The sequence below is a fragment of the Mirounga angustirostris genome, unplaced genomic scaffold (assembly GCF_029215605.1).
Source record: "Mirounga angustirostris isolate CCGP_5_RB_7025 unplaced genomic scaffold, mMirAng1.0.hap1 SCAF_16, whole genome shotgun sequence".
Lineage (NCBI taxonomy): Eukaryota > Metazoa > Chordata > Mammalia > Carnivora > Phocidae > Mirounga > Mirounga angustirostris.
Window position 1 is genome coordinate 44,812,815 of NW_026991724.1, and position 27,701 is coordinate 44,840,515.

General features: G+C 38.3%; 1 protein-coding gene across 6 annotated transcripts; it reads right to left on the minus strand.

Moving 5' to 3' along the window:
- Positions 1 to 9,117: 9,117 nt before the first annotated feature.
- On the minus strand, positions 9,118 to 27,162 carry ZNF790 (zinc finger protein 790). Of its 6 annotated transcripts, none has more exons than XM_064581324.1 (7): positions 26,987 to 27,162; positions 26,750 to 26,848; positions 19,123 to 19,204; positions 18,263 to 18,287; positions 17,834 to 17,957; positions 17,442 to 17,537; positions 9,118 to 12,881 (listed from the first exon to the last, which is right to left on the minus strand). In XM_064581324.1, the coding sequence occupies exons 1-7, from the start codon at positions 27,006 to 27,008 to the stop codon at positions 11,206 to 11,208; spliced, it is 2,124 nt and encodes a 707-aa protein (XP_064437394.1). In that variant the 5' UTR covers positions 27,009 to 27,162; the 3' UTR covers positions 9,118 to 11,205. The 6 variants fall into 6 exon arrangements, with proteins under 6 accessions (XP_064437394.1, XP_064437393.1, XP_064437396.1 ...); XM_064581323.1 differs by having other exon boundaries at positions 17,834 to 17,960; XM_064581326.1 differs by lacking the exons at positions 18,263 to 18,287; positions 26,987 to 27,162 and having other exon boundaries at positions 26,750 to 26,807.
- Positions 27,163 to 27,701: the final 539 nt, after the last annotated feature.

Sequence of the window (27,701 nt, forward strand, 5' to 3'; positions counted from 1 at the left end):
CTGAAGGCAGATGCTTAACTGATTGAGCCACCCAAGTGCCCCTGATTTCAATTCTTTTAAACTTGTTAAGGTTTGACGAGAAGGTCTAGGATGTATTCTATCTTGCTGTATGTTCTGTGGGCACTTAGAATGTGTATTCTGCTGTTGTTGGGTGAAGTGTCCTAAATCAACTATAATTGTGGATTTGCCTATTTAATCCTTCTGTTCTATCAGTTTTTGCTTTACATATTTTGTAGCTGTGCTGTTTGGTATATATAAGTTTAGGATTGCTGTCTTCTGGGATTGACCCATTTATCATTATGTAATGTGCTTTTTTGGTCCATAATTTTCTTTGCTCTGAATTCTACTTTGGTATCAATATAGTCACTCTAGTTTTCTTGATTATTATTTGAATGGTATACCATTTTCCATCCCTTTACTTCAACCTATTTCTATCACATTTGAAGTGATTTTTTTTTTTTTTTTTTTTTTGTCAACAGTATATGGTTGGGATATGTTATCCATTTTGCCAAACTCTTTTTAACTGATGTTTAGGTCATTTATATTTAATGTAATTAATGATGTGTTAGAATTTAAGTCTGCCATTTTTTCATCTGTTTTCTGCTTATACTTTTTGGTTTTTATGCCTTGGTTTCCCTTTCTTGCCTGCCTGTGGATTACTTGAACATTTCTGGTATCTTTTTTAGTATGTCTGTGTAATCATTTTATTGGATATATATCTGCACAGATATTTTATTAGTAATATTATATTACTGTCAACATTTACCACTTCAAGTGGAATATAGAAACAGTACTACCTGTTAGATTACTTTACACTTTCCCCTTTATGATATACTTCTTTTAAACATTATCTTTACAAACTTTGAAAACCGTATCAGACCACATTTTCAGCCAACAAATATTTTAAAATGTTAAAAGAGGATAATCTAATATATGTACCCATATGTTTATAATTTTTGTTGCTTTTTCTTCATTCTTGAGGTACCAAGTTTTCTTGTTATCATTTTCTTTCCGAATAAAGAAATTTCTTTATGAATTCTGTTAGAGCAGAACTGCTACTGACGAATTCTTGTTTTTCCTTCATCTGAGAATGTCTTCATTTTACCTTCCTTCCTGCATGATACTTTCACTGGTCAGAATTCTGGGTTGAAAGTTCTTTTCTTTCAGCAAAAAAAAAAAAAAAAAAAAAAAAAGTTCCACTACTTCTCTCTGGCCTCCACAGTTTCTAATGAGAAATCCACTGACAATCAAATCACTGTTGCGCTATAGCAGCAGTTCTCAACTGAAAACTGTTTTGCACCTGGGGGAACATTTGTCAATGTCTGGAGACATTTTTGGCTGTCACAACTAGGAGTTGCTATTGGCTTCTATTGGGTAGAGGCTAGGGATGTTGAGAAACATCCTAGAAGACACAGCAAAGCCCCCTCCCTCCCCAGTGAATTATTTGACACAAAATGTTACTAATGCCAAAGTTCAAAAGCCTTGTTATATAGGTTTCTTTTGTGTCTGGATGCTTGCAAGATTTTTTTTGTCTTTAGTTTTCAGAAATTTGAATATGATGTGTCTAGATATGGATTTTGTTAGATTTATCCTATATTTACACATCTTCTTGAATCTAGGTTTATATCTTTTGCCGTATTTGAGTTTTCAGACACTTTCTTCAAATATATTTTTAGCTCTGCTTTTTCTCCTCTCCTGGGACTGATATGAATGTTAGATTTTTGTTGTCACTAAGGTCCAAGAACTTCCATTAATTTTTTTTCCTGGCTTATTTTTCTCTGTTTATTCAGAATGGATAATTTCTGTTGCTCTATCTTTAAGTTAACTATTTTCTCGGTCATCTCCATTCTGCTCTTGTGTTCATCCAGTGATTTAAAAAAAATCAGTTATATCTTTCAGTTTTAATGTTTATATTTGGTTCTTCCTTATATCTTTTATTTCTTTACTGATATTCTCTCTCTCATTTGATATAAAAGCATTTTCCATTGCTTGTTGCATTTTTTATTATGGCTGTTTTAAACTTACTATAAGATAATTACAACATCTGTGTCATCTTGGTCTTGGCATGTATTGACTGTCTTTTCTGATTTAAGTTTTGATTTTCCTGGTTCTTTGTTTAATGAGCATTAAAACTTTTAGTTTTTGACATTTTGAGTATTAGGTTATGAGACTCTTGTTCCAACTTATATGTGTAACTTTTTTTTAAGATTTTTATTTATTTATTGAGAGAGAGAATGATAGAGAGAGAGCATGCGTAGGGAAGAGGGTCAGAGGGAAAAGCAGACTCCCTGCTGAGCAGGGAGCCTGATGTGGGACTCGATCCCGGGACTCCAGGATCATGACCTGAGCCGAAGGCAGTCGCTTAACCAACTGAGCCACCCAGGCATCCCAACTTTTTTTTTTTTTAACATTTATTTATTTGAGAGAGAGAGAGCACCAGCGGGAGGGGAAGAGGGAGAAGGAGAATCTCAAGTAGACTCCATGCTGAAGACAGAGCCTGATGCTACGCTTGATCCCATGACCCTGAGGTCATGACCTGAGCTGAAACCAAGAATAGGATGCTTAACCAACTGCACCACCCAGGTACCCCTGTAATTTTTTTTTTTTAATGCATGTAACTTAAAAAAATAAACCTGCCAAAGTGTTTTCCAAAGCTGTTTTACCATTTAAATTCCCACTAGCAGGGTATGAAATTCAGCTCCTCCTCATCCTTGCCGACATGTGGGGTAGTCAGCTTTTTAAATGCTAACTATACTAATAGGTGTATACTATTAGCTTATTTTGCTTTAATTTGCATTTCTATAATAACTAATGATGTTGAATATCCTTTCATGTGCTTATTTGACATCTGCATATGTTCTTTAGTTATATATCTGTTCAATCTTTCGCTCATTTTAAAATTGGGGTATTTGTTTTATTATTGAGTTAAAAATTTTTTTATATTCAAATTTTTTATCAGATATGATTGGAAAATATTTCCCCCAGTTGGTGGTTAATCTTTCCATTTTAATGGTGTCTGTGAAGAGTTTTCAATTTTCATGAATTATTACCAACTTGTTCTTTAAGTATCACACTTTCAGTAGAACATCAAAAAAAAAAAAAAAAGTTCTGCCTAACCCTACATTCTGGAAGTTTTGTGGTTTTAGGCTTTACATTTAGGCCCATGATATATTTTTACTTAATTTTTTATATGGTGTGACATATAAATCAAAGTTATTTTTTTGCATATGCATAGCTAATTCATCCAAGCACTATTTGTTGAAAAGACTATCTTTAACCCATTAAACTGCCTTTCATCTTGGTCACAGATCAGTTGTCCATATATGTATATGTCTATTTCTGGACTGTATTCTGTTCCATTCACCTATTTGTCTATCTTGATGGCAATAATACACAGTCTTGGGCGCCTGGGTGGCTCAGTTGGTTAAGCGACTGCCTTCGGCTCAGGTCATGATCCTGGAGTCCCGGGATCGAGTCCCACATTGGGCTCCCTGCTCAGCAGGGACTCTGCTTCTCCCTCTGACCCTCCTCCCTCTCATGCTCTCTGTCTCTCATTCTCTCAAATAAATAAATAAAATCTTAAAAAAAAAATACACAGTCTTGATTACTTTCGCTTTATAATAGCTCTTCAACTTAGGTAGTCCATGTCCTTCAACTTTGTTCTTTTTCAAGTTTGTTTTGTCTATTCTCGGTCCTTTGCATGTCTACATATGTTTTAGAATCAGTTTCCACGAAAAAGAAAAAAAGCTTCTTGATATTCTGATTGGTACTTTATCAAATCTACAGGTCAGTTTGGAAAGAATTGACATCATAACAATATTGACTATTCCAAACTCTAAACATGGTTTATCTCTGTTTATTTAAGTCTTTAAGTTCTCTCAGCAGTGCTTTTTAGTTTTTATGGCATAATTCTTTGCACTTCTTTTTCTAGATTTATCACTCAGTGTTTCATGCTCGTTGTGGTGTTATAAGTGGCACTTTTAAAGTTCAAGTTTCAGATTGTTCATTGCTAGGACAAAGAAAATTTGATTTGTGTATATTGATCTTTATCCTGCAACCTCACTAAACTCACTTAGTAGTACTGGTAGCTTATTTGTAGATGCCATAGACATTCATTTGTTAATAAAGATAGTTTTAGGTCTTCCTTTCCAATCTGGATACCCCCCCCATCCTTTCCCCCACTTTATTGCCCTGGCTAGAGCCTCCAGTACAATACTTAGTGGAAGTGTTGAGACAAAGACATCTTTTTCTTGCTACTTATCTTAGGTCTTTCACCATTAAGTATGATGTTAGCTGTAGATTTTTCAGATACTCTTTATTGGTTGAGGAAATCCCCTTCTCTTTTTCTTAGCTGATGTCTTCTCATTAGTGGATGTTAGATGCTCAATACTTCTTTACTGGTTGCCAGACATAAGCTTTGCCATTAGGTGCTGCATATTTTTGTATTCCTAAAAATATTATTGGTCTTTGTTTGGAATACTGTTATTTAGAAAATTTGATTCTTTTGGAGTTTGTTTTTAAGCTTTGTTATGTGGGATCAGAGTAGTGGTTAGTCTGTGGCAAATTTTCCCCAACTAAGGTAAAACCCTCTGAGTACTCTACTATGTGAAATAAGGTTGTCCATTTTGGCTGTTGGGAGCAGGAATTATACCTGGACCTCTGTGAGCTCTCAGGATTTTTCCCTCCAGTTCTTTCAGGTGGTGATTTCCCCCTGGCTTCAGGAAGTTTCCTCACATAAATGTATCGATGAGTATTTAGCTGAACTTAAGGGAAATCCTCTGCTGATCTCTGGACATCTTTGGTGTTCTGTTCTGTAAACTCAGACCACATTGGCCTCATCATCTCATCTCAACAGTAAGAAACAACTGGGCTCTGCCTGGTTACCCTCCTATTCATAAGCTGGGCAATCATAGGGCTCACCTCGTTCTTCTCTCAGGGATCACTGTCCTTCATTGGAATTGGACATTTCAAGATGTTCAATGTTTTGAAAACCATGGTTTCATCTATTTTACTCATTTTTTTAGTTATTTGGCCAATTTCTCCATCTTGGCCAGAAGCAATCAACTGTTCACTCTTTTAAAGTTGACTGTTGATTAACAGAATTAATGAAGTTAATGCAAATAGATGACACTTTTCCTTTTTAGTTAAATTTAAAATACTTTCTCTAGAAAATATACTGTACCCTGAGGTTATGAAATACTCTTAGCTGTGTTCTAAAAATATTATTCTGTCTTTTGTTGTAAAGTCATCAATCCACCTGAAACACATTTTCATGTATTATTTCATGGTTGCCCAATTGCATTCTTATATGGGTACTCAATTGTTCTAGAGCAATTTATTGAAGAGGTGTTTATTCCCCAGGGCTCTGCATAGCTACCTTTGTAATTAATCAACTTGGTTACTTGTCCTGTAGAATTTTCCACATTCTGATTTGGCCAATTGTGATCTTCACTATACCACTTAGAGGTTTTTAAAATTCATTTTATTTCCTATCAACTGGTGATTAGATCAAGTGGCTAAAGTAATTAAGGTTCAATGATGGGAAATATATCTTAAGTAGTACTTTCTACTTCCTATGGCATCATATTAGGAGGCATATTAATTCCATATTGTTCCTATTTAATGTTGCTAAGATTGGCCAACTAGTTCAGGTGTCACCAACCTGATTGTTACCTTTTGAAATTCCCAATCACCCATTTATTATGGATTGTTGCTAAATCGAAGTCTGTCATTCTTTCTGAATATATTAGCTAATTCTTTTATAATAAAATCTCCTCTCACTATTTAATTACAGCTTGTACAGAAAAATCATGATAAATACTTGGCTCTGTTCCTTTACTTATTGAAATTTCAGAATGAGCTAGTATTCTGGCAAACTCCATAAAGGGCTCTATCATTTTTTTTTCATTTTGAATTTAAGAAGTTTTACCTACAATCACGGTTTCAACACACTGCAATAGTTTTTGAGGCTTAAATTATTCTATTTTTGGTCAGTTCCTTTTGGTTGGTGATCCTATGATCTTTATTTTTTTTTTTTTAAGATTTTATTTATTTGACAGAGAGAGACACAGCGAGAGAGGGAACACAAGCAGGGGGAGAGGGAGAGGGAGAAGGAGGCTTCCTGCAGAGCAGGGAGCCCAATGCAGGGCTCAGTCCCAAGACCCTGGGATCATGACCTGAGCTAAAGGCAGACACTTAACAACTGAGCCACCCAGGTGCCCTGATCCTATGATCTTTGATAGCTTTATTGCTTTTAGGTACAATAAGATGTTTTATGATAATCATATATATATTTCCTACCCTTGACCTGTCTTATCTCATTTCTTCAAGGAGCCCTTGCTTCTTTTTTTATAGAAAAGAATTTGAAAACTACAGTCTGGATACTTGGGGAGCTCACTGCTTCTGTGTCATGAATGCTTTTAAATCCTTTGGTAGACGGAGGTAGGAAATACATACTTTCAATTCAAATGAAAGACTATATGGTATTTTACTTCTTTATGATTTTCTTTTGAAAAAATTTAATTCCTCATGAAATTAAGTTATGTAATTAATTTTGGACACACCCAATACCAGTATTACCATTAACAATACTAGAGGGCGCCTGGGTGGCTCAGATGGTTAAGCGTCTGCCTTCGGCTCAGGTCATGATCCCAGGGTCCTGGGATCAAGTTCCACATCAGGCTCCCGGCTCAGCGGGGAGCCTGCTTCTCCCTCTGACCCCCTCCCCTCTCATGCTGTTTCTCTCTCGCTCGCTTTCTAAAAAATAAATAAAATCTTTAAAAAAAAACCAAAAAACCAAAAAACAATACTAGTAAAGGCAGTTTAGATTTCTATTTCTCTTTGTCCTTGAGATACAGAATATTCTTGAGATATTCTCCTAATAGTAAGTCAAAATATATATATATATTTTAAAAGATTTTATTTATTTATTTGACAGAGAAAGACACAGCGACAAAGGGAACACAAGCAGGGGGGGTGGGGGAGGGAGAAGCAGGCTTCCTGCGGAGCAGGGAGCCCGATGCGGGGCTCGATCCCAGGACCCCAGGATCATGACCTGAGCCGAAGGCAGACACTTAACGACTGAGCCACCCAGGCGCCCCAGTCAAAATATTTTTTAAAAAGATTTTATTTATTTACTTGAGAGAGAGAGAACACGAGCATGAGCGGGGGAGGAGCAGAGGGAGAGGGATAAGAAGACTCTGTGCTGAGTGCAGAGCCGAACATGGGGCTTGATCACACAACCCTGAGATCATGACCTTAGCTGAAATCAAGACTTGGACCCTTAACCAACTGAGCCACCCAGGCACCCCAGTAAGTCAAAATATTTTAACACCACTTGAACTTATTGTTCTTTATGTTGTCATGTTATAACATGATGTAGAGTCAAATTCATTGGTTTTGATATATAGGTTTGCTATTTTCCTTTGACTTAATTTTTTAAAAAAGATTTATTTTAGAGAGAGAGCGTGTGAATGGGGGGGAGGGGCAGAGAGAAAGAGAGAGAGAATCTCAAGCAGACTCCCCACTGAGCATGGAGCCTGACACGGGGTTTGATCTCACGACTCTGAAATTATGACCTGAGCCGAAATCGAGTCAGATGCTTAACCCAACTGAGCCAACTGCCCTGACTTAATTTTTAAAATAAAAGATGATATGTAAAGTATCTATATGGATCCAAAGTCAAAATAGAAATCAAAGTATAACCAAAAATAACTCTTTCATCCTTGCCCTCTCCTGTTGTTTCATCTTGAGATTTCTTGTTGAAAATACAGGCATATACTATATTCCTTTCTTCTTCCACAAATATTAGCATAATATATGTATCATTCTGAACTTACCTACTTTTCATTTAACATATCCTGAAGGTCACTCCCTAGAACACAGGTACACAATATTCCACTGTACATTCATATAATTAATTCAGCCAGTCTATTGCTGGGCATCTGTGTTATTTCCAGTTTGCTGCATTTACAAAGAGTGTTTTTAAAAAATTCCTTTGTGTATACCACATTTTGTATCTTTGGGATAGAAGGGTGCTGGTCTTATGGTAAATGCATGAGACTACACATGGACATTACCTGATCCCCCCTATATGAACTGTACTATTTTGCATTTTCATCAGCAATTTGAGAGTCCTTGTTTTTCCAGTCTTGCCAATGGAGTTTATTAATACACTTTTTGAATTTTGCCCATTTAATTGGGATGAAGTGGTATCTCAGTGTGTGTAACTTGCATTCTCGTCTCAATTTTTAGACTCTTTAAGGATATTAGTCTGTGATATAGTTGCAAATATCTCCTCCTGTCATTCTCCTTTAACATTTAGTCCTATAAAATTATTTTTTTCTTCTTTATTTCTCCTGGATTTTTGAGTCATGCTTATTGATATCTCCATTCCAGGGCTATAAAGGAATTCACCCATGTAGTACTTGTTAAGTTTCCTTCTTTTTATTTTTTTACATTTAGATATCTTGATTTGTTGGGAATTCATCTTATGTTACACTGCCAGGGATGAATCTAATTTTCTTTCCTATAAATTTTATCCAACTGTGCTAATAGTAATGAAAAATTCTTTCTCGGGCGCCTGGGTGGCTCAGTTGGTTAAGCAACTGCCTTCGGCTCAGGTCATGATCCTGGAGTCCCGGGATCGAGTCCCACTTCGGGCTCCCTGCTCAGCGAGGAGCCTGCTTCTCCCTCTGACCCTCCCCCCTCTCATGTACTCTCTCTCATTCTCGCTCTCTCAAATAAATAAATAAATCTTAAAAAAAAAAAAATTCTTTCTCAAAATGATTCTAGCAGAATGGTTCCTGCCAAGAAAGGTGGTTAGGGAAAAACTAAGGAATGTTCTGTCATCTCTAAGGTAGACTAGAGAAGACATTATCAAAATTCACAAACATACCAATGGAAAGGGGTTCAAGAAACATGTACCGTAGGCATTCAAGGAGATCCAGGAATTCACAATGAGGGAGAAAGGAGTACCTGATATGCACACTGATACTAAACTCAACACAGAAGTCAAGGCAAAAGGGAAAAGGAATGCCCCATATTTATCTGTATATGGATGTCCAGAAAGTTATTTTTCTCAGTGGATTCATCACCTTAAAAGAAATAGTCAGCATGAATGAAAATGGCTGGTTTATTACAACAAAGTAATATAACAAAAAAAATTCATTTTTCCCATGTGAGTTGAGAAATTCCACAGAAGACAGTAATTTGGGAGGGAACTACTGTTCCCTAATACTGTTTAGCTACTGTTAAAGAACCAAATTATAACTGTGCTAAATACATGTATATAAGCTCAGCATTCTTTAACTTACATAATACTAAAAGGTACCAAGAAAATACTCTTAGAATAAATCAAGTACTGAACTGATAAGGTACATCTTCATCATTGATATCTTGCAGTTATGTGTAAACTACAGAATTATCACCCATCCAGATCAGAGTTTAAACATCCTGGGTAAATGTCATTTGACTACTGTGTTAGTTTTTTCTATGTATGTTCATGAGTGAAATTATTCTGGAATTTGTTGTTCAAGGGCTACTTAACATCTCATTTTATTAATCAGAATTATGTTAGTCTTTAGCATCTGCTCGCAATTTTTCCATAGGATTTTCTGTTCCTTCAGGGGGCAGCCTGTACAATTATCTGCTCCTACATGATTTTTAAAGATTATTTTTTCCAATTGTTAAATTTTTTTGGCCCCTTTCAGTTACTCTTGAAATTTAATCATTTAAAATGTTTTCCTAGAAAACAAACCATACTCTATTTAAAAGTTGGATCTAATAAGGCTTACATCTATTTATATTACCATTAAAAATATCCTCTAAAACATATATCAGAATTCTTTCTTATAATGTGAAGGCATTGCCAAAGTTTAGTAATAATAGTTTTCGTCAAAGAAACATTTTGACCTAAAATAAAAAAACCTTTTGTATTGTTCTTTATTCCATGATTTTTGCTTTATTTTCATTAAAACTCTCCATTAATTCAAACACCCATTGGGGCATTAGCTTGTTTAGTTCAGTAATCATTATTTAATTTGACAAATATTTGGACTCCACAACGTAACAGGCACTTTCATAAGTGTGGAGATACAATGGTGACAAGAGGTAAACTGCCCTCGATTGTTTTAGTTATCTACATAGAGTAATTTCCATTGAGAACTGCCACGGTCATGTTCATAGGATTTGATATATAGGAGTTTCATTATCATTCACAACTAAATAGCCTGTAATTTTTTTGATTTGCTTATTACTTTGATAATTATTGATAAATTTCCAAGAGGTCAGGATTCATTTGGCCATTTTCTAATTTCTAAATTTTAACTGTGGTGATAAAATGAATAGGACATTTGGCTTTAGAAATTTGTTAGAGACAAATCACTTCCAAATGCCTTCAAAAACAAAACAAAAAACATTGCTGAGCACTCAACTACCCCATTTTCATTAAAACCGTAAGGCTTTCTTTACAGTACGGATTTTTTGGTACAGCAAATGAATACTGATTCAAAGCTTTCTTCCCTTCATTCTGTTTTACTGGTTTTTCTTCAGAATTATCCTACTGTTCAATAAGATACATATACAGATGGCATATTTGTCTATATTCATTATATTGTCAAGGTCTTTATCTCATAGAAATGGTCTAATACTAATATTAATGATGGTCATGACATCATTTAAGTTGTCAAGCTCATTTAACCCTTATAATCAAATAAGTAAGGAAACAGACACAGATTTGAGTTACTTTCCAAAAAATACAGATATGTTGGAACTAAGGCATACCAAAGAAGTTGTATGACATAGCTCAAGGCTTTCCAAGATTAATTACGTAACAGAAATTCACCTTTAGTGTAATTCTGTGAAAGTGTAAGAAGATTTAAAAAGTGATGGAAGGTTGCCCTACACGAGTTAGATTTAAATTCTATGCAGAATAATATCAATGATGTGGAGAATGCTTTAAGAATGATTCAAAAGAGAGTCACAGTGTCATCTTATTCATAGGGTTTTACTCTGGTATTCCAAATGGAAAATTATTCAGTAAATGCTTTCCTGTATTAATACAGATTGCATTACGAATTCTCTGCTGTTGAGTGTGTTATGTGCTCTGACAGTCTTCCAGGATTACTTACACTTGTGGGGTTTCTCAAAAGAAGAAATTAACAGACATCAATTAATGAGTCATGAATATTTTTATATCATAAGATTTTATAAGAGTGAAATAAAGTGAGAGCTTGGAGAAAATGTCTCAAAATTTTTATATTCATAGGATTTCTCTAAAGTGTAAATACCCTGGTGTTGAGCAAAGTCTGAGTCCTGACTAAAGGTGTTCCCATAGTCTTTCCATTGATAGAGATTCTTACCATTGTGAATTTTCTGTTCAGTAAAATATGGATGGTGACCAAAGATCTGGCTACTTTCCTTACATTCATAGGAATCTGTATCAGTATGAATTTTCTTATGTCGTGTAAGTTGTGAGCCCCAGATAAAAGATTTCCCACATTCCTTACATACATAAGGTTCCTCACCAGTATGTATTCTCTGATGTCGAGTAAGTTGTGAACCCCAGAGAAAGGCTTTTCCACATTCTTCACATTCATATGGTCTCTTTCCAGTATGGATTTTCTGATGTCGATTAAGTTCTGAACCACGAAAAAAGGTCTTTCCACATTCCTTACATTCATAGTTTCTCTCACCAGTATGAATTTTTTGATGTCGATTAAACTCTGAGCCATGAAGAAAGGTCTTTCTACATTCCTTACATTCATAGACTTTCCTCTCATTATGAATTTTCTCATGTTGAGCAAGATATGAGGCCCAAATAAATGTCTTCCCACATTGCTTACATTCATGTGGTTTCCTACCAGTATGAATTCGTTGATGTCGAGCAAGGTGTGAACTCCAGATATAGGCTTTTCCACATTTCTCACATTCATAGGGTTTCCTACCAACATGAACATTCTGATGTTGAGCAAGATTTGAACCACGAATAAAGGCTTTTCCACATTCCTTACATTCATGAGATTTCTCAGTAGTGTGAGTTCTCTGATGTTGAGTTAGGTGTGAGCCACGAGTAAAAGCTTTTCCACACTCCTTACATTCATAAGGTTTTTCACCAGTGTGAATTCTCTGATGTTTAGTAAGATGTGATCGCTGACTAAAGGCCTTCCTACATTCATTACATTCATAGGGTTTCTCACCAGTATGAATTCTCTGATGTCGTGTAAGATCTGAGCCACAACTAAAGGCCTTCCCACATTCCTTACATTCATAAGACTTCTCACCAGTATGAATACGCTTATGGACACTAAGTTGTGAATGAAATCTAAAGGCCTTCCCACATTCCTTACATTTAAAAGGTTTTTCACCAGTATGAATCCTCCTATGACCAGTAAGACTTGAACGCAAACTAAACGCCTTCCCACATTCTTTACATTCATAAGTTTTCTTAGCAGTGTGAACTGTCTGATATTGAGTAAGTTCTGAATCAGAAAGAAAGGTCTTCTCATATTCCTTATCTTCACAAAATTTCTCCCTCGTGTGAATTACTTGATGTTGAGTACAGTCTGAACCAGAAGGAAAGGCTTTCCCACATTCTTTAAATTCATTCAGTTTCTTTCCTGTATTCTGTTTGTGATGTACATTAAAAGCTGTGTGATGTTTAGAAGTGGACATTTTTTCACCAGCGAGTATAACCTGCTTAAAACATTCTTCCTGATTTTGATTTTCATGTTGTGTTTCAAACTGACCTTTGCTTTCCCAATCACCCCTAAAACACAAATATTCAAGGCTGTGTTTTTTACAAATTTCCAATTGAGTCAATTCTCTCTCAAAAGTGACCTTTTTTTGTGATAACTTCTTGCTCTGACATCTGGACTGCATGTCTGAAAGATAAGAAGATAAATTCATACTGTTTTACTGTTCAAAAAGAATCAAAATGTCCAATGTAGATATAAAAAGCAAATCCTAAAATATGTAAGGCACACAAGAAGTGAATGACTTAAGAAATTCTCAAATTCCGGGCAATATGAAAAAGGGGCAAAAAATAAATAGAAATTAAAGAGAACTAATAAAAGTTGAGGTGAGTGATTAGATATATAAAAGCTTTGTTTTAGTCAAATTCATCTGAGCAGTTCAATTTAAAAAAAAAAAAGGTTATTCAGGTACCACCCAGTCATGGAATGCCAATGTAAAGATAAGACTGTTTCACTCAGTATGGTAAATCAACCCTTAGCATATATTAGGCATTAAAAACATAATTCTGTAAAAAATACAAGACCAAAAAAAAAAAAAGGGAAGAAATGGGGGGAATTTAGGGTGGAGTAAAGGATCTTACAAAAACCAAGTACCAGGAAGCACAACTGGGATCATTTAATCATATAATAATGTAATACACCTCACTGTCTAGTTGCTTCCATCTTTACTGTAATGAGTACATAAACTGCTTCCATATTACTTTCTGTACAGATAGGAGGAAACAAAAGCGTATCTAAACTAACTCAAAGACAAATATGCAGAAATGTAATCATGCCTACTTAATCATTTTCAATTTGCCTTTGCAAAGACTTCACCCTGCTCATTTCCTCCACGGTGCATAGCCAAGCCATCTTTTTGTCACATGACTCCAACCAAGGTGCTTTTGTTTTCTTTATTCTTGAGTTTATAGTATTGCTCATCCATTCTGCTTTATGCTTTCAAGCCCTTCCCTAGGTCTCCTCTTCCTTTCCCTTCTATGCAAGGCCACTGAAAATATTGCAGAAAGTATCTACAAATTTTCAAGTACTATGGAAGATACTATGATGAATGTCTTATATAATTCTGAGCTTAAAAACAGTAATGTTGGGTACTGTTTTTATCAGTACTGATAGAGTATCAGTCTAATATGTGGGAAGTAATCTAGTCTAGAGTTAATAGACAGGAACTCAGTAACACAGGTGTGTTGCATTAGGTTAAAGGACATAATTATGTGTGATTGGGTGATAGTTGAAAAAGGAAAATAGTTTGAGAAGTTGCCAAGGGCAAAGAGTCTGGCATGAGCTAGGAATAAGAAGGACCACTCTGTGACTCATTTTTGATATGTGCCAGATTTGATGAAACTGTCATGTGGTTATGTTATAAATTTTTCTTGGGAGTAGAGCCGGGAATGGAGCAAGTACTCTAGCAGTGACAGAGTAAGTTGAAAGGCAGTTCATTTACATGTGTAAGTAATAGTGTATTGTAGCAGAAAAAGGACAGGCTACAGTTTCAGGCTCAGTTCTGTTTACTAACACCATCTTTAGGTTATGAGAAAATTACTGAGCTTGACTGAGTGCTTATTTTTCTGTATGACATTAGAGATATTAATATGTTTTTTAAAGAGATTTATCGAGAGGATTGGGAAAATGTACTATGTTATAAAAACTTTTATTTTGAAATACAGTTGACCCTGGAACAACACAGGTTTAAACCGCACAGGTCCACTTAACACATGGATTTTTTTCCAGCATTGTAAATTTATGGTTTCTTTCTTATGATTTTCTTTTTTTTTAAAGATTTTATTTATTTATTTGACAGAGAGAGAGACAGCGAGAGGGAACACAAGCAGGGGGAGTGGGAGAGGGAGAAACAGGCTTCCCGCGGAGTAGCGAGCCCGATGCGGGGCTCGATCCCAGGACCCCGAGATCATGACCTGAGCCGAAGGCAGATGCTTAACGACTGAGCCACCCAGGTGCCCCTCTTATGATTTTCTTAATAACATTTTCTTTTCTCTAGCTTACTTTAAGAGTCCATTACATAACACATATAACATATAAAGTATATGTTAATTTATGTTATCAGCAAGGTTTCCAGTCAACAGTAAGCTACTAGTAGTTAAGTTTTTGGGAAGTTAAAATTTATACATTAATTTTTTAAAGGATTTATTTATTTTACAGAGAGAGAGAGTGCTCAAGCAAGTGGGGGAGGGGCAGAGGGAGAGGGAGAGAATCTTTTTTTTTTTTAAAGATTTTATTTATTTATTTGACAGAGAGAGACACAGCGAGAGAGGGAACTCAAGCAGGAGGAATGGGAGAGGGAGAAGCAGGCTTCCCGCGGAGCAGGGAGCCTGATGTGGGGCTCGATCCCAGGACCCTGGGATCATGACCTGAGCCGAAGGCAGATGCTTAACAACTGAGCCACCCAGGCGCCCCGGGAGAGGGAGAGAATCTTAAGCAGACTCCCTACTGAGCACAGAGCCTGAAGCGGTGCTCGATCTCATGACCCTGAGATCATGTCCTGAGCCAAAACCGAGTCAGACACTTAACCAACTGAGCCACCCAGGTGCCCCTACATGAATTTTTGGCTGTGCAAAGGTTGGCATCCCTAAACCCTCAAGTTGTTCAAGGGTCAGCTGTAATTATAGATTCACAATAAGTTGCAAAGAGTACCCTTTACCCAGTTTTGCCTGATGAATACATCTTACATAATTAAAGCACAGTATCAAAATCATGTAACTGACATTGGCACAATGAATATGTATAGTTATGTCATTTATCACATATGTGGATACCTGTAACCACCACCAACCACAATCAAGATATAGACCTAAATCATTATTACATAGATTCTACCTCTTGTGCTACCTCTTTATAGCCATAACTATGACCACCACTCCCCTTTCCATCCCTAAGCCCTGGCAACCACTAATATATTTTCAATCTTTATAATTTAGTGATTTCCAAAATATTCTATAATTGGATTCATTTGGCATGGGACCTTTGGCATTTTTCATTCAGCACAATATCCTGGAGGTTCATTTAAGTTGTTTTAGCTATCGATAGTTCAGAAAAAGAACGATTTTATTTTATTTATTTATTTATTTGACAGAGAGAGAGACACAGCGAGAGAGGGAACATGAGCAGGGGAAGTGGGAGAGGGAGAAGCAGGCTTCCCGCTGAGCAGGGAGCCCGATGTGGGGCTCGATCCCAGGACCCTGGGATCATGACCTGAGCCAAAGGCAGATGCTTAACGACTGAGCCACCCAGGCGCCCAAAAGAACGATTTCAGAACACAAATATAACCTCTGGAGTTCAAAACCATAATTCCAATAGGAAATAAAATTTATTTTCTTTCCTTGATATTTCTTTTTTTTTTTTTTAAGATTTTATTTATTTATTTGACAGAGACACAGCGAGAGAGGGAACACAAGCAGGTGGAGTGGGAGAGGAAGCCGGCTTCCTGAGGAGCAGGGAGCCCGATGCAGGGCTCAATCCCAGGACCCTGGGATCATGACCTGAGCCGAAGGCAGACGCTTAACGACTGAGCCACCCAGGCGCCCTTTTTCCTTGATATTTCAAAAAAACCCCACAAACTCCTAAATAAACAACTAACAAATACTGTGGGGGAAAAAAAAAGAAGCTCCAAGAATACGTTACTTCAATCTGAGTTCTGCCCATAATAGAAAATTCATCAATTAGCCTCAACTTGCCAAATATGTGCCTTGTTTCCTCTTGACAGCCTGGACTTGTCTTTTATGACATTGCAGTCTCTTTGTTGTCCTCCATTAGCCTTTTTTTTTTTTTTTAAGATTTTATTTGTTTATTTGACAGAAAGAGACACAGCCAGAGAGGGAACACAAGCAGGAGGAGTGGGAGAGGGAGAAGCAGGTTCCCCACTGAGCAGGGAGCCCTATGTGGGGCTCGATCCCAGGACCTGGGATCATGACCTGAGCCGAAGGCAGACGCTTAATGACTGAGCCACCCAGGCGCCCCTGTTGTCCTTCTTTGGCCTTAAACTCTCTTTTGCTGCTTACTATTCACTGTAACCAGAAGCCATTTTCACCTATTATCCTGATTTTCAACTAAGCAGCCTATCAGGCCTTCTCTTAATGTAGAGCCTATTTTGCCAAAATTTATGGACATGTTCCAGTCACAGAAAAGAATACAAGTTTCTTAATAGGTTATATACTCTGTTAACTCTTCTTATCCCAAAATGAAACTGGAAAATCAACAAATGTTGGTTAAAAGAACGAATTAGTGAGTGCAGGAAATGCAGAAACAAGGAGAAATTTAGGCAAAATAAGAAAAATTCAAGATACAGTAGGCAGAATAAAAACGGGGTCAAAAGTTTTTTTAGGGAGAAATTTACAAATATGTAAATGAAAAAAAGAGAGATAGAAAGAAATTGAGTCAAAGCATTGATAAACTGACTACTGGAGAAAAAGAATGACACTTACCTTTTTATAACATGAGGGAAAGAATCTGAAGAGTACTGAATTAGAGTGGTATTTGGAGGTGAAGAGAAGGGTCATTTGGAAATTCATGGTGAAAGGTTACTTTTGACTCTAGGTCTCAGATCTTTATCCATAGGTTTTTATCCCTTGAGGAGGAGACTCGGGGCCAGTATTTCAGAGATGCCGCGGCCTCACTAAACATCTGGGCTCTTATCTACAATGATGGCGTCCCTGTGCTGGCTCAGCCCTCACTCACCTGGGCAAGGTCCTCTTGTCTCATCCTGTAAAACCATCCAGGGCTCTTTCCCCTTCTCCAGTAAAGAGAACACATCTGGCTGATAAATGCAAAGTCCTGATCAGAGATAAGAAACAGGAAATGACCATGTGGTAAAGATTTCAAAATTTGCAACTAGTCCCTTGGTTATGAAGGAAGAGAGACAATTATAGGAAGAGCAAGAAAAAGGCATGAAGTATTTCTAAAGGATGGAGAAGATAGAGGTTCCCACTGATGATGACTATTACCAAATTTATAAAGCATAAACCATTTTCCCAGAAAGAAGTCAGGAATTCCCCTAGACACTTAAAAGACAATTCAAAAATTCACAATGTAGAAATCAGAAACTTCTGGGGTTAGATTCTGAATCTTACCCAGTGAGATCATGTTGCTGTAGTTCTCCAACATCACATCTCTGTACAAATGTCTCTGTTCCAAGCCTAGGCATTCCCACTCCTCCTGAGAAAAGTCTACAGCCACATCCCTGAACATCATCAACTGCTGAAACAAACAACCCAAGCATCAACAGTGAAATTAAAAAACCTTTTTTTTTTTTAAAGATTTTATTTATTTATTTGACAGAGAAGAGCAGGAACACAAGCAGGGGGAGTGGGAGAGGGAGAACAGGCTTCCTGCCGAGCAGGGAGCCCGATGTGGGACTTGATCCCAGGACCCTGGGATCATGACCTGAGCCGAAGGCAGACGCTTAACGACTGAGCCACCCAGGTGCCCGAAATTAAAAAATCTTTTAAATAGAAGGGAGAAGAAATGAAAACGTGCACTGTAGGAAGCAGTATACTCACTGAGCAAAAAACTGAAGTTGGCTGCCTGTAGTATAGGGGGAAATGACATGGAAATTAGTGTGACTGAAGCTGAGTGCCTATATGCTCTTCAAATCTTCTGTTGTTCAGTCACAACATCCTTATGACCTCCCAGGGACAAACACCAGACAATAGGATGGCAGCCCAGAATTAAGAGTTCTTTGTTGATACCACTGGGATGCCACGCCAGGCTTACAGGACTAACTCCAGATTTATTATGTGACAAACACTTCTTTTCCCCCTTAGGCTACTTTTAGTTGAATTTTCTGTTAGCTGAAGTTGAAGGGATTCTTAGAAGACACACTTCCTAACTGAATACCATTTTCTGTGGGAGTGTATAAAATCTCTGGGCTCTCAGATAAGTAGCTGACAATCAACACATGTCTTGTTAATAATATTAATCTCTCACTGATTTCCTGGCAAGATCCCAGATCTCTCTGAACTTTGCCAACTAATAAAACGGAACACCAACCAACACCAACTCTCACCTTTACTAATTGAAAGACCCCATTCTACAGAGTAAAGAAAAGCTTTCATGTAGAGTATCCCTTTGACCCACTCAGTTCCAACTTGTTAAGCCACAGATTTGAAAAGAAAGTCTCTACTATTTCCTCTAAGGAAAAATATTTCTCCTCCTTCAGTGCTCTGCCAAAGTATTAGGACATGGGAGGTGCTGAATGCCGTGCTGGAGAGAAGAGGGACATCTAGGAAGGCAGTGGACTGTTCACGGCTATCACTTACCACAATGAATAGTACTCAAGTAAGCAGCTTAAGGATAAAAAAGTATTCATATGATGTGATATAAATGATTATAATTTTGGAGAGAGGCAATTCCAACTCACATGGGCCATGACTTAAAATTCCAAGAATCAATCAGTCTTCTAGACTCCTCTCCTGGTGAAGCAGAGTCCCGAGAAAGCAGAGCTAGAAGGAAGGAATCAGGAGAGGTCAGGTTTACCTCAGAGCTTTCAGATGGACTAAGAATTCCATTTTCTTCCCTGAAGAAAGATCAGAGGGAGTCTACAGAAATCCTGGCCCAAACCAAAACCCAAGTGACTCATTCTCCCTCCCTTTTTCCCAGTCCTAAGTAACCACTAATTCACTTTCTGTCTCTATAGATTTCCCTATTCTGGACTTTCATATGAAAGGAATCATACAATATATGAACTTACTGTGACTAGTCTATCTCATTTAGCATAATGCTTTTGAGGTTCATCCAAGTTGTAGCATGTATCAGTATTTCATTCCTTTCTATAGCTGAATAATATTCCATTGTATGACTAGACCACATTTTTGTTTACCCATTTATCCATTAATGGACATTTGGGTTGTTTCTACCTTTTGACTGTTATAAATATGCTGCTATGAACCTTTGTGTACAAGTTTTTATGTTCGAATACTTGTTTTTGGTTTTTAGAGTACAAGTTTTACACTTCACTTATTAAATTTATTCCTAAATATTTTATGCTTTTTGATGCTATTGTGAATGGAATTGTTTTCTAAATGTCATTTTTGGATTCTTCATTGCAAAGGTATAAATACACATTTGACTGGGGAGAGGGGCAGAGGGAGAGGCAGAGAGCGAATCTTCAGCAGGCTCCATGCCCAGTGCAGAGCCTAATGCAGGGCTTGGTCTCACAACCCTGAGGTTATGACTTGAGCCAACATCAAGAGTTGGATGCTTAACTGAGTTACCCAGGTGCCCCTACACTTGATTTTTATCTATTCATCTTATGCCCTAAAACTTTTTTTTTTTTAAGATTTCATTTATTTGTCAGAGAGTGAGAGTGAGAGAGAGCACACACAAGCAAGGGGAGTTGCAGGCAGAGAGAGAAGCAGGCTCCCCACTGAGCAAGGAGCCTATTGCGGTTGGGACTCAATTCCAGGACCCTGGGATCAGGGCCCCAGCTGAAGGCAGACGCTTAACTGACTGAGCCCCCCAGGTGTCCTCTTAAAACTTCTCTAAACTCCTTTATTAGTTCTAATAGGTTTTTTGTGCATGTGGATTCCTTAGGATTTTCTATATTAAAAAAAATCATGTCATGTGTAGATAGAGACGGTTTAACTTCTTTTCCTAGTTGTTTTTTATTTCTTCTTTCTTGCCTAACTGCTCTGTAAATCTCCAGTACAATACTGAATAGAAGTGGCAAAAGCAGTCATTCTTGTCTTATTCCTGATCTTAGGGGGAAAACATTCAGAGATTCACTATCAAATATGTTAGCTATAGGATTTCTGTAGGTGCCCTATACCAAGTTAAAGAAATTCCCTTTCATTCCTAGTTTATAGAGTATTTTTTAAATGAAAAGGTATTGGCTTTTGTCAAATGCTTTTTCTGTATCTATGAAAATGACTACGTGATTTTTGTTTTTTATTCTATTGATATGATGTATCACATCAACTGATTTTTGGATGTTCAGACAACTTTGCATTCCTGGGATATATTCCACTTCGTCATGTTGTATAATTCATTTTATACATTGCTGGACTTGGTCTGCTAATATTTTGTTGAGGATTATTGTGCTCAAATTCTTATGAGATAAGCTTTGTTTGGTTTTGGTATCTGGCTAATACCGGCTTCATCAAATAGGTTGGGATCTTAGCTGTATCCTCTCTTTTTTTAAATTTTTTAAAAAAGTGAACTCTATACCCAATATGGGGCTCAAACTCACAACCCCAAGATCAAGAGTCACATGCTCTTCCAATTGTGCCAGCCAGGCACCCCTGGCTATAATCTTTAATTGCAGCAGAGAAGACACTGGGGAACTCAGAACTGATAGTAGGAGGCCTTCTGAACCAGGTTATGTTCTGAACAACAAAGAAAACCTGGCTGTTCAAAGGAACCATATTTTATTTTATTTACTTATTTTTAATTTAAATTTTAGGTAGTTAACATACAGTACAATATTGGTTTCTGAAACAGAATTCAATGATTCATCATTTACATACAACACCCAGTGCTCATCGTAACAAGTGCCTTCCTTAATACACATCACCCATCTAGCCTATCCCTCCCCCACCTCCCGCTATCAACCCTTAGTTTGTTCTCTATTGTTAAGAGTCTCTTTTTTTTTTTTTTTTTAATTTATTTGAGAGAGAGAGAATGAGAGACAGAGAGCACGAGAGGGAAGAGGGCAGAGGGAGAAGCAGACCCCCTGCTGAGCAGGGAGCCTGATGCGGGACTCGATCCCGGGACTCCAGGATCATGACCTGAGCCGAAGGCAGTCGCTTAACCAACTGAGCCACCCAGGCGCCCGTTAAGAGTCTCTTATAGCTTGTTTCACTCTCCTTTTTTTCATTTCCCCTTCCCATATATTCATCTGTTTTCTTTCTTAAATTCCACCCATGAGTGAAATCATACAGTATTTGTCTTTCTCTGACTGACTTATTTCACATAGCATAATACACTCTAGCTCCATCCATGTTGTTGCAAAGGGCAAGATTTCATGCTTTATGATGGCTGAGTAATATTCCTGTGTGTGTGTGTGTGTGTGTATAAACCACGTCTTCTTTATCCATTCATCAGTTGATGGACATTTGGGCTCTCTCCATAGTTTGGCTATTATTGATACTGCTGCCAAAAACATCAGGGTGTGTGTATCCCTTTGAATCTGTATTTTTGTATCCTTTGGGTAAATAACTAATATTGCAATTGCTGGGTCACAGGATAGTTCTATTTTAAACTTTTTTTTTTTAAGATTTTATTTATTTTTTAGACAGCGAGCGAGAGAGAAACAGCATGAGAGGGGAGAGGGTCAGAGGGAGAAGCAGGCTCCCCGCTGAGCCGGGAGCCCGATGTGGGACTCGATCCCAGGACTCTGGGATCATGACCTGAACCGAAGGCAGACGCTTAACCATCTGAGCCACCCAGGCATCCTCTATTTTAAACTTTTTGAGGAACCTCCATACTGTTTTCCACAAAGGCTGCCCAAGTTTGCATTCTCACCAACAGTGCAAGAGGGTTTGTTCCCCTCTCTCCGCAGAGGAACTGTATTTTCTTTTTTTTTTTAAGATTTTATTTATTTGACAGCGAGAGAGACAGCGAGAGAGGGAACACAAGCAGCGGGAGTGGGAGAGGGAGAAGCAGGCTTCCCGCGGAGCAGGAAGCCCGATGCGGGGGCTCGATCCCAGGACCCTGGGATCATGACCTGAGCCGAAGGCAGACGCTTAACGACTGAGCCACCCAGGCGCCCCAGAGGAACTGTATTTTAAAGAAAATGTCTCCCATTGTAGTAACAGAGGAGAGAGAACTCTTGGGCAGAAGAACCTAAAAACTACTTTTTCACAGGAAAGCACCAGTGACAGCTATTCTGAGATAATCTATCACCTTCAAAAAAAATAAAATTAGAACCATTGTGTCCCAAGATATTGTTAGATATGTTTGAAAAGAGTGCCAAAATTCCCCTATGTATAAAGAAAACTGCCTAAAAGACACTGGAGAAGATTAAAATTATTATCCAACATTCCAGTATGAGTAAAATAATAATTTATTTTTATTTATTTATTTTTAAAAAATAATTTCTGATATAATCATAGCTCTGAGGCAAGACTACGTGCACAAATATTACAATGATTTCAGGAATGGGAAGGAAGTGATGAGCAGACTCCATGTGAGAGTTGAATTCAAAAGTGAAAGAGAACATAGGCAAAATCACTTTAGAAATGAAGAACAAACAAGCACAAGGTATGACAAATACCACAGAAAGTGCATGGACAAAGAATACAGAAATTAGGGAGCAGAGCAAAATAAAACAAAGAAAGAGATGACAATTATTGGAAGAAAACAGTGCAAGTCAGAGATAATCCAACTTGCAAATAAGCAGACCCCTACAGATGAAATCCAAATCAAGGAAGAGAACAAGTATTAAAAATTACATTTTTAACATTAAAAATAATTTCCTGAAATAAAGCATGAATATACATAATGAAAAGACACACACCATATTGCAGGGAGAAATGATTCAGAATTGTCAGTACCAAAACATTTCCTAATAAAATTATTAACCTAAAACCCCTGGGAAATCAAGATAAAAATATCAAGTTACCTATGAGAAAAAGGAAATTCCGTTGTTAGACTTCTCCACTGCTAAATTCAGAGCCCCAAATAGTGAGTAGTCTCTCCAATATACTTGTAGGAAAATAAATGACAGAATCGAAGATTTTATATGCAGCCAAGCTGTCCTTCAAATATAAAGGATATAAAAAGTTCTATGCTCCAAGAGCTTAGGGAATATTACTCACATGGGTGCTTTCTAAACTACTAGAGGACATATTTCTGCCTTTAAAGAGAGAATAGAGAAAATTTCAGGAAATTTTTTATCGTATTATCATTTATACACTTGAATATATATATGACAAATTTCAATAAAAAGTTCATTTTACAAATTATGGAGAAATATATACAAGGCAAATGCAAACAAACAAAAAAATAAGCAGGGGCGCCTGGGTGGTAGAGTTGGTTAAGTGTCCAACTCTTGATCTCAGGTCAGGTCTTGACCTTAGGGTTGTGAGCTCAAGACCCCCATTGGGCTCTATGCTGGGTGTGGAGCCTACTTAAAAAATTAAAAAATAAATTAAAAAAAGAAAAGCAATTCGTTTATTAAAAAATTAACAGGGGCTATGATCTTGAGCATGCTAAAATACCAAAGCCTCCAATTCACAATAAAAATAATTATGAATATCTAGATTCACCTGGGTGGCTCAGTTGGTTAAGCATCCAACTCTTGATTTGGGCTCAGGTCATGATCTCAGGGTCATGAGATAGAGTCCTGCGTCAGGCTCTGTACTGGGCATGGAGCCTGCTTAAGATTCTCTCTCTGCCTCTCCCCCTACTCCTCTCTCTAAAAATAATAATAATAATAATGATGATGATGATGAACATATATCAACTAACAGCAGCAACTTCAATAAAGCAGAAGCTACAGGTTATGTAAGATAAAACTTCATTCACAGAGTATTTTAATACATTTTTGTCAATCAAAGACAAATCAAGTGGAAAACAAGCACTATAGACTGGCCATATATTAGATCACTAAGAAAAATTCAAAAAATATCATAATGCAGGGTGCCTGGGTGGCTCAAATGGTTAAGCGTCTGCCTTCGGCTAAGGTCATGATCCCAGGGTCCTGGGATCGAGTCCCGCATCAGGCTCCCTGCTAGGCGGGGAGCCTGCTTCTCCCTCTGCCTCTCTCTCTCTCTCTGACTCTCATGAATAAATAATTAAAACATTTAAAAAATATATCATAATGCAGCAAAACTGGAAATTACAAGCAAAGAGGGGGCCTATTGTGCCTTACCTGAATTCCTCAATTTTATCAATAGGGATTGAGTTCCCTTCATGTCACAGGGCTCAAGACCCTTCCATAGCACTAAGGCTAAGACACTATACCACTATATTGGTTTTCTACTACTGAGCAACAAATTAGCATAAACACAGTGGCTTAAAATAATACAAATTTATTACCTTACACTTAGGCAGTTAGGTAAAAGTCTGAGATGGTTCTCATTGGGCTAAGATCAAGGTGTCAGCAGGGCTGTGTTCCTTTCTGTAGGCTCTAAGGGAGAATTATTTATTTCCTTATGTTCTCCAGAGTCTAGAGGCCACCAACATTGCTCCCTTCCTTCAGCCAGTAATTTTGCATATCTCTGACCATTCTTCTTTGATTCTATCTCCCTCTGACTCTAAACCCTTGGGAAAGGTTTACTGACTTTGAGAATCCATTGGGCCTAATTGGATAATCTAGGATAATTTCTCCATTTCAAGGTCCTTAACTTAATCTTGTTTGCAAAGTCCCCTTTGCCCTGTAAAGCAAAATATTCACAGGTTCCAGGGATTAGGACCTGGACATCTTTGCAGGGGCATTATTCTGCCTACCCCAACCACCTTTAAAGCTTCTATCCTTGGCTCCTCTCTTTCTGATGGGTACTCAGAAATCCACCTCCTTCTATCCCATCACTTCCTCTCCAACAGTCTTGAATCCAACCAGGATAAGCATCAATATCCCCTGTATCCATGTTTATGTCCATCATAAGAAGCCTTAGATTCCTGATAATCTCTCCATTCAGACACTGTACTCCCAATCAGTTGAATGTACCCCCTTCTCATCCCTCCCCAAATCTTGACACTTTCTAGTATGCCCTCTGGAATTCATAATTCATTAATAACAAACCCCTCTTCTATCCCCAACCACTTTTTGAATATTCCCTTCACCTTTGGGTCTAAGGGAAACCTGGCTCTCCCCAGAGGACTCTGCAGCCTTTTCAATATCTCCCTCTCCTACCCGCCACAGCTTCTTGCCACTGGGTCTGGAAGCAGGGCAGGTACCCTCCTTGTTCTTACTGCTTTCAGACTTTTCTCTCTTCCTCCTCCGAAAAAGCTCTAGCTTGGAATTTCATGCCATGAGATTATTTATAATTCACCACACCTCACTGTTGCTGACATCTACCAAATACAGGATATTTCCCCTTGTTTTTTGAAAACCTGAGCTCATGGCTCATTCTCTGCAACACTACTACCCTCTTTTATTCTTGGAGTTGCACTGCATACACACAGATGAGCCTTGCTTACTCATTCTCACCTGTATTTCTACTTTTCCCTCTCTTGTGGCTCATTATCACCAATATACTGCAACGTTGTTATTTCCCCTATTTCTCTATTTCTATTTCTCTGCTCATATTTACAGAGAAATTCTTGGGATATGTTCTCTACACTGTCTCCTATTCCTCTCCCCACATTCTACAATGACCCAACTCAACCCAACTAACGGCCACCACAGAAACTGCTCTCCACACATTTACGAATAACTATGATTGTTACTAAATGCAATATTCTTTGTTTCTGGCTCCACAGCTGCTGCTACCACATTTACACAAACGGTCAGGCACACAATGGTGCAGTCACAATCATATACATGTACAGTCACACCTAAACGGTCATTACAATCACGTACAGCTCCCCTCACCATCGTGCGCATGCAAACACACACACATACACACCCCCAACCCTACAGCTCCTGAGCGATGACCCCCACATCCCGCTCCCGTAACAATTTCTTTTTTTTTTTTTTTAAAGATTTTATTTATTTATTTGAGACAGAGAATGAGAGACAGAGAGCATGAGAGGGAGGAGGGTCAGAGGGAGAAGCAGACTCCCCGCCGAGCAGGGAGCCCGATGCGGGACTCGATCCCGGGACTCCAGGATCATGACCTGAGCCGAAGGCAGTCGCTTAACCGACTGAGCCACCCAGGCGCCCCTCCCGTAACAATTTCACACAAGCACCCACAGATCCCATCCGTGATCGCGCGGGAGCGGACACACACATACACAGCTCCCTACCACCTTCCCTCCCACACCCAGTTGCTGGCAAAGCCCGAGACTCCGAAAACATCCGTCCCTCACTGCCCACTGCCCTCCCCAGTGGCCTTGGCCCCTCAGGAGTCATGCCGCTTCTGGGTCTAAGACTCTCTTCTTACCTGACCCTGCGGTCTCTACAAGAATGTTCCGCTGGGATTCGGGCGCGATGCTTCCTACGGTCCTGAAAGCGTCAGCGCGCGGCCAGGAAGCGGCTTCGGCTATGGTGGGCATTGGAAAACGTAGTCAGAGCCTGGACAGCCTTTCAGAGCCCAGAGCCGACAATCTCAAGTCACAGGCCTGGGCCTCGGCCCCCATCCTTTCCCGCGACAAAGACCATTGCCCTCATAACTGCTCACATGCGTGGCAGAGGGCTTCCATTAGTTCCAGGCCGCGTTTAGAACGCAAGACTCCACTAAGGCCGCCACGCTGCTCCTCCACAAACGTGTGCCCCAGTCTGGGCACCTGGACAAACGAACAAATGCTGCCTTTACCGGAAGTAGCCTTGGACGCGATGGCCCTTGGGAAATGTAGTTCAGGGCCGTAGGCCAAAGTACCTCAGAGGAAGGGTGTAATTCTTCGCGGCTTGAGTTCTCTGACTGGGCATCTGAAAGATATGGTGTGACAGAAAGGTCCCGTTAGGCAGTGCCTAGCATCGACCTGGGGGTAGGATGAAGGGGCCCGGCCCCAGGAGGGTCCCTTCTCTGCAAAGCCATGGGAGCTCCTTCTTTAACGGAGGTGTGGTATCTCTCACATCCTCAAATACTTACCTTAGTCTCATTTTCCAATTACCCTTAAAGAGTTTGATTTAAATTAATATTCAAGCTTACATTAGTGTTTTGTAAATGTTATCCATATCTTGGCCATTTTTTTTTTTTTTTGCTGAAGTTAATATGTGCCAGTTTTTAAAATTTGCTTCCTTTTCTCCGAGCTCATCATTTAGATGGACGGTATGTCTAAGTTTTCTGACAGAGTAGTTTCTTTCAGTACTTTCAAATTCAGCCTTTAAAAAGAATTTCTTTTAAAATATTTTTATTGTAAAATAGGAAATACCTGACGAAAAGTGCATAGAAT